Raw genomic sequence first — 8,055 nt, 5'->3', positions numbered from 1 at the left:
CTTCAAGTCTTTTGAGACACACTTTAATGTGATAATCCAAGCTTAACACTGGTAAAAAGCATTGTGAATGGGTCCCCACAGAGACCTTGTTGAGATAATAGAAACCTGTTGTACAGTGTAGTGTTGTGACTGACTGACTTAAAAGCTAATGGCCTCGATTTCTTCTCTTCGCTCTTCTCCTTGTCGCTCTCACATTTTTTCCTAATAGCAGGTCACTGGTGTGGGAGGGGAAAGGAAGCAATTAAGTGACGGACTAGATGAGCTTGAAAGGATTTGTGGACCAGGGATTTCCCCCTAAGGGACAGATGTTTAAAGGCACTGCAATAATAGCGATGGTGTTCAGCACCTCTGGGTGTGTACTTGTTGGTTTGTGTCTGTGTTTATTTATTTCTTCATCCATCTTTTTGTGATGGTTTGTTTGTTTTGTACTTTATTACCTTGTGTTGTGGTTTTTTTTTTTATTGTTAAATTCTGAAAAGAGGCATGATATCCACTTGAAGGACTTTTGTATTGTTATTCTTACACTCCACAATTCAAAATATTTGCTACAGAAAGCAATTAAGTGATTGGGCAGCACCATAGATGAAGCTTTCGATCACTGCCTCTAGTTTGAGAGAGCGCTACAGCACTCGGTTGGCAATCACCACACCACTGTAATCAAAATCAGAATCTGTTCCAGCCTGAGCAGAAAATAAAGCAACTCAACCAAACATGTTCTCACTTCAATGTTTTTATTTATCGCGCAACATAAAACAATATTGTGGGGTCTTTACCACATACACTATGTATTCACATAATACACCATACAACTACAAAGAGAGAGAGACTGAACAAAAACACTTTTTTTTTTTTTTACATACTGCATCCTTGACATGAAAATAAAGAACCAAGAACAATCCTAAAACTCAAAAAGGAATGTAGCTGCCAGTTGTGTAGGTTCATTTATATTTTTAGTATGGGCCAGGGTCCAAGTCTCGATCCCAAAATGTGGAGAGATGTGTTCATTAAATTAGGTGTTCAATAGACTTCTAAAAGTGGGCCATACACAGCGAGATGCGTATGTTTATCTATGTTTGCGTGTGCGAGAAAGACAAAATATACAAGGTGTGAAGAGAAAGAGGGGCAAAGGAAGTGCATGACGAGGGAGAGGAAGAGGGAGGCAGTACACAATTGTTATTCTTGTTCAAATATCTTAGCATTCAGTTACCATGAACATGTACAACATACTCACAAGATCATTTCAATAGCCTTTGGTACTTGCGCTGTACCAAATGAGAAACCCAAATAACAGTCTTCATATAATATGATTCTATATCTCATCCTATTTTAAATGAGTTCAAGTACAATGTGGAATGAATATTAATAATCAACTGTCTCAGTGCCCCCCCTTGCCCTCAAAAAGAGATGTAAATTTGTAGCGTTGTAACAAAAGACTTTTCATAAAGTCAGCACCAGGGCAGCTTCCCATCCTGTGAAACTGCTTGAACCAGAAGTATAGTTCTCTTAACATTCGAAGAGCTCAGAAAAATATTTGTGGTAATCATTTATCCCTCACATTTGTTAATTTTTTTTTTTTTTTAACACAGTGAATTTTTAAGGTGTAGCATCATAGCACCAGCTGACTGACCCCCTATCTCAGGCACAAGCTTGGGAGGAGGCGCCTCTCATGAGAACCATCTACCAAACTCGTGAGACATTTAGAAATTTACAAAGTCATTAAGATAACATGTACACTGTATCCTCAGCACCCATTGGTAGGCAAGTATGTGTGTGTGTGTAATGTGGGCCATGCATTATGGTTACAAAGTCAAATGGGTTCTGTTCCTGTACCAGTCCCAGCCCATGCACCAGTCGAACGACTGATGTGTGTCATATTTTTAATTATCACAAACTAAACACCAGGTGTTTTCCACAGGGCATCATGATTATTATGCCAAGTGCGTACTTACTATTATGAGAACTAGATTAGATAATAATGATAGGTACATCTAAATAAGCAGGGAGGCAGTTTCTTACCTGATAGTCTAACACAACTGACAAAGATTGCTGGGCTAAAACTCGCTAAAACAACGCCCACTGATTCACCTCACACTGGCTCAGCAACTACCAGTACGTTACTAAACATCCCCCCCCCCCACCCTCTTGGATGTGGTCCTGCACATGATAGGTGGTGAATCTATCAAAGGCAACTCTACAGATATCAAAGAAATGGTTCAACATTTTGGGAAATAAGCTTAATCAGTTTTTTGTTAAGACATAGGTGAGATTACCATCACTCATGTCTGCACGCTAGATGTGAAGCAACAGATAACAGTCGGTTAGCTTAGCATAAAGACAGGAAACAGTTAGCCTGACTCTGACCACAAAATCTGACAACCAGCACCTCTAAATCTCATGTTCAATCCATACAAAACCAAACATATTTTAAAATGACACGATTTCTAGGCAGGGTGCAGTGACTTCCTGTTGTCTCTGCTAGCTGTTTGGTTACTTAGAAGTAACAGTTACAACTGCCATGAAACCACAACTTCACAAGTTTAGGCTTTGGTCTCTGAACAGATTAAACAAACAAGATATAATCTGTTAGTGAGCTTTTGAAATGCTGAAGCCATAGCGCTAAGCTAAGCTGACCAGCTGCTGGCTCCTGCTGCATATTTACCATTTAGACATGAGTGGTATCAATCTTCTTACTTAACTCTCGGCAAGAAAGCGAATACGCACATTTTCCAAAATGCCAAACTATGCCTATTATTATAGCGACAACAAACACATATCAGGTTTACGGCTACCTTTTTAGATTTGTCCTTAGCTTACTGACAGTAGATCACTGTTGTTGAGTACCACATTATCACAATTTTGGTATTTTGGAATAATTTGCGATGAGTTTCTATGGGGTTGTGGACACCTGCTGTAAAATGTCAACTAAATTCATTGCTTTCAAGCTGACAAGCTTTTCTAAAACTCTTAAATTCATACTTTTTAAATATGAGGTTTGGTCAGAGAACTGCACCAAGAGGGATCCTCCAGTTATTTTGACTGTCGTCAGTTAGTAAGTCAAGTGTGGTTTACATAACTGGGCTAATGATTTAGTTTTTAGAAAGTGACAGGTCTCTGTCAGTTATATGCTGACAATGGGTACAGTACTTACGAAAGCAAAACAGCAGTGTTACTAAGCACACATTTACACACAACGCATTTGGACCAAGTGTTGTTTACCGTTGTTGAGGGCTGTCAGAGACTTCAAAATACCCCCTTGTCATTCATGGTTTAGTTACGATCCTCACCAGTTAAATAATCTTACCTAAATATTTTAATATGTACATTTTTTTTTATCTCTCTCTTCAAAATCCTCCTCAAAATAAAAAAACAACAGAAAAAAACCCAAACCCTAAGCTTCAAGTTGTCAATAATCGGCTCTTTCTTTTGTCATTAAAATCAAGATTAAAAGTGCTTTTATAAATCTTTTCTTCTCTATGTACAATTTGTATTAGCTATATAAAAAATGATGAAAAAAAAAACAAAACAAACAATAACATCAAAGACAATCATCATCACCATGTAGTAATAAATAAGAGTAAAAAAAAACAAAAGCAGGTTTAAAATGAGTGTGGAGATCTAGAGCACACAAAGGGACATCTGCATGATTCTCTGCCCTCAGTAGCAAGTTGTGATTGGGACCAGTGTCTCTACAGCGTGAGGTAGAGAGCTGGAGACCCTCGAGAGAGGTAACAGGGTCTTTCACAGATGACCAGGGCCTTGACCCAAAACAACCACTCAGCAGCCAGGAGTCAGCCTGGATCGAGTTCTGTTAGTTGCTCATTTTCATTTTCAAACCACGTTGCAAGTAAACCATGTGTTTACTTCTTTATTTTGATTTATCAAACAGTCCCATGGTTGATAGAGACAAAATAAAAATGAGTGACTCGCGGGACTCTATCCAGGATTTCAAATAGTCTCTCTCTTTGGCTTTTCTCTTTCACACACCCATGCATTTGTATCATTTCCTCTCACACAAACACACACACACACGCACACAAAGTGAGAGATTCATTGATGCAATGCGTTTGCATTTGGCGCCAACTCCCAGAAGCTACAGTAATTTTCCAAGGTCTCTCCTTAACTCTCAGTACTATTGTTTTCTCTGTGAATGAGTTACCAAAAAATGCATTGAATGACTGTGCTTTCTCTGCCCTGTACAGTGTACTTTGTTTGAGACAAAACCACTTCGCCACAAGAAACCATAAAAACACCTCAGAAGAAACCAGTTCTTGAGCCCAATGACAGAGCTGCGACCACAGGGCGGCCACTGATTGCCTGGCTCTGTGGCGACAAGGTGCCTGCAGAAGGACCCAACTCGTTCTGCTCGAAGATGACAGCACCATGCAGAGGAAGGAGTGGGCCCTTCACAGTAAATCAAGTGTAATAGGAGAGCACCAGAGCAAGTAGGAGCACCAAAAGCACTGCTTTCCCAACACTTTTTCCTTCTGCTCAAACCCAGGATGGGCATCCCAAAAGCATCTCCAGATTTCATTCACATTTGTGCCACAATGGGACAAAGATCAACGTTGCCTTGAGCGGCTTTGTTGAGGCCCATTCATGGTCAGCGAGCAGGGTGTAAAATCCCCCTCTACTGGCCAGGGATGGTTAAAGCAGCAAGGCAAGGCTGTACTGGCTTCTGAACGATCTCAAGCGCTTGAAGGTTTGTTTGTACACACCACTTTGAAAGGGCAGTCGCTGCTGCCCTCTAGAGTTTACACTGGGAAGTGCTCACCCCTACTTGAATCTTATAGGAAGATAAAAGTGTGCCACCTGTTCCATCTCTGTGGTATTTGCAGGTCTGGGTCAAACAATATTTGCAAATAGTATCACTTATTTCAGCCTCCGTGGAGTACCATGCTTGTACAGTTTTCCACATAGGAAAACATGACAAGCATTCGTAATTTAATTCATTATATTTGTCTTTAGAAATTTAAACATCCTGCACCTCAGAATCAGTAAATCCCGTCATTCTGGTACTCCACCTCGGTCAAAACAAATGATATTTACTTGCTAATACAAGTTGAGCCAGATTTGATTTAGAGCACCTAAGTACAGCATCAAGTGCCATGAAGAGTAGCGGAATGAATATTGATCAGAGCTGGAAGTTGAGCACCAGTCGAAAGCTGGAGGGGTGCAGAAGAAGAGGAGGAGCACATCATCCAATGACAAGAAAAGCGGCAAAATTTTCTCCCAAATTAAAGGGATTATTTTTAATGCAATTATTTTTAACCAGGACATTATTTTGTTACTTTTTGCTGTTTTAATGTACTGTGCAGCCTCCATTTGGGAGTTTACTTGTTACAGTAGCCACATCAAAGGGGTATAATTGTTCGTATCAGTGCAAATAAAATTGGACATCTAGAATAGAATGTATTATATTTGTACATAATGCTGAAGTGCAAAGAAGTTCCCAGCTAATGGGAAAATCTGAGTGCTGCTTTTAAACTAAAAATTTTATTTTTATTGGGGCCTAAATGGGCTTTTTTAAATCCAAGATCCATATCTGTACAATGTCATTTACAGATAAATATCAAAAGCAAGCCTACTGGAAAGGCAGTTTTACATTTTTGCATATGATAACATTGATTTGCTGTCTTGCCAGGCAGATAATGGCTCCTCCTCTAAGTACAGCTGGAAGATTGACCAGAACAAAGAAAATCAAACAGAAAATTGGGTACACGTTTTCCAAACATGGAAAAAGCAATTGTCTGAGTCTGACTGACTTAGACTGATTGATTTAAAAAATATATATAACCAAAAACAATCACATCATTAATAATAACATTAATGAAAACAGCAATAATAAAAAACAAACAAGTCTTCATTATAATAATACCTGTAATAACAACATTGACAGTAACAATAGCAATCATAATAATATTGATAATAATAGCAATAATTAGAATCATTAAAATTCTATAAACAAGAAAAAGCAATGGAGTTCCTCTCCAGGGAAGAGAGAGGAAGAGCACCACAGGCAGTGTGTCTGAAGCCCAAACCACTGCCTGACATGAGGTAAAAAACAATAAAAATGTCCCCTCCTCCCAGTGGACTGCGGAGGGGGCAGGATGGAGAGATGCCAGACTGCGGGAAGGCTGAGAGACATTCATCCTGCTCATCGCTCTCTCCAGCCCTCCACTGCACCACTCTGTATCCATCAGTCTGTTTGTGTCTGTCTGACCTCAGACAAACTGGCTGTAGGGCCCAGTGAGGCGGGTGAAGGCATAGGGAGACACAGTAACCATAGAGTTGGTGTGGAACGTGGGGGCTAACCGCGTAACTGGTCCCTCCCTCTTGTCTTTAGTTTGTCCAGGTCCTGGACTGGCACCTGCCACAGTAGCCCCCCACTTGCGTTTCTTCCCGAGGGCCTTGATGTCCTCCTGGGAGAGGCCAAGGAGAGCTGCTTCCTGCTGCCTCTGCAGCGCTCGCTCTGCCAGTATCTTCATTTTGGCCTCCCACAGAGCCAGGCCGTGCATGGGCTGGTTGAGGTTCTTGTGCTGGTAAAAGACCAGGGAGATGCGGGTGGGGTGGGAGCGATCAGGCTTTTTGAGCGGAGTGGTAGCATGTAGTTCCCGACGGGCACATTCAATCAGGATGGAGCCATGGGCTGGTGCTACCGCTACACCACCGATGTTGGGATCCAGGAAGTTGTGCTCGCTGTCAGACCAAACCTCATCATCATCCTCTTCACGGCCCTTGGTGCTCTCAACGTCACTCTCAGCTTGGCCGGGGTTCCAGCAGGCCTGATCTGACTGCTGCAGGGCATCAGGGAAGAGACGACCCTCAGGGGCAGGGGACAGGGTACTGCCTGCCACTGATCCTCCACAAGACCTCCAAGCCTTCTCTTGGAGCCCAAGGGGCGTGGAACACCGACTTTCCCCGGTCTTAGACCACATCTTGTCAGGGTAGGATCCTGCAGGATTGCTGTGCTTCAAACCAGGACTATATGCTGCAGGCCCCATGGCCCAAGCATTCGGCTGAGGACTTGGGTTGGCCCAGTGCCTGGGGGTGCCTGGCTGTGGTGTAACTGAGCCTGAGTGAGAGCTGCCAGGTTGTGGTGTACCTGGGTGGGGGGTGCTTGGGCGTGGAGTGGCAGGGTGTATAGAGCCTTGGTGTATGTTACCTGGGGTAGCTGGCCCTGTGCCTAGGTGTGGGGACGGAGACGGAGAGGGATGTACCTGGAGTGATGGTGATGGGGCAGGGGAAGCCATCAGGGGATTTGAGCCATGGTTAGGTGTCCACTGCTGAGGGTAAGGAGAGGGCTGCCGCTGCTGGGGATGCTGGTGAAACAGTTGTTTGTCCGGGTTCAACAATGAGGCTTCAGGGCTTTGTTTGGGGTTCAGATGGCCGTCCCAGTTGGTGGGAATGATACTTCCATTGAGCTTGTGCCCTGACCAGGCCGCAAGCTGGGCGTTAGTGCTAGGTGTGTTGGCTCCAGCCTGGCTTGGCCTTGTGCCTTCATAGACTGGCACATCCATTGGCTCCTGTTTGATGCCTGGAGTGCCTCTGTTGGAGGGTTCAGAGGAGACAGAGGAAGGACGGGACTGGCTGTAGTCTGCAGCCTGGGTGTAAGCGCTGTGGTTTGGATGGTGGACCTGCTCTGGGTGGCTTGAGTGGGACTGGGCCAGTCTGGCCTGAAGGCTCTGAATATCAGGCTTCCCGTCTACCTCATCGGCCTTACTGCCTGCTTTGAGCAAAGAGCCATTTCGACCCTCGTAGGTCCTCAGCTTAGGGGGGAAAAGTGCATTGGGGGGATAGTTGTAGTAGCCATAGTGCATTGCAGGGAGATTGTGGTGGTAACCGTTTACTTGGTCTGGTGCAGAGGGCTGGCCAGTTGGGGGGAGGCCTCCCCTTGCATAGTAGGCAGGGTGTGGGTAGATGTTTTTGAATGGGTCTGCTGCCTGCACAGGGTATCCATCTACTGATCTGTTGAAGGGCTCTGTCTTGATGTTGGGCTTCACCTCTTGTTTTATAATTGCTAAATGTTTGAAACAAAGGAAAGGTACATTACAAACC

The 8,055-nt window shown here is 43.4% G+C and overlaps 1 protein-coding gene across 7 annotated transcripts in view; it reads right to left on the bottom strand.

Annotated features, from left to right (window-relative positions):
• Positions 1 to 714: 714 nt before the first annotated feature.
• tet3 (tet methylcytosine dioxygenase 3) overlaps positions 715 to 8,055 on the bottom strand; it is a 44,023-nt gene continuing 36,682 nt past the window's right edge. For all 7 annotated transcript variants that reach the window (XM_038702787.1, XM_038702788.1, XM_038702793.1 and 4 more), the window contains one exon: positions 715 to 8,017. In XM_038702787.1, coding sequence (XP_038558715.1) covers positions 6,222 to 8,017 — 1,796 coding nt within the window. In that variant the 3' untranslated portion in view covers positions 715 to 6,221. The remainder of the gene's footprint in view (positions 8,018 to 8,055) is intronic.

Source organism: Micropterus salmoides, unplaced genomic scaffold (genome assembly GCF_014851395.1).
Source record: "Micropterus salmoides isolate LMB-PRFRI ecotype aquatic unplaced genomic scaffold, ASM1485139v1 Ms_hic_scaffold_7, whole genome shotgun sequence".
In the NCBI taxonomy this organism is placed as follows: domain Eukaryota; kingdom Metazoa; phylum Chordata; class Actinopteri; order Centrarchiformes; family Centrarchidae; genus Micropterus; species Micropterus salmoides.
This window is presented reverse-complemented; position numbering and strand designations above follow the sequence as displayed.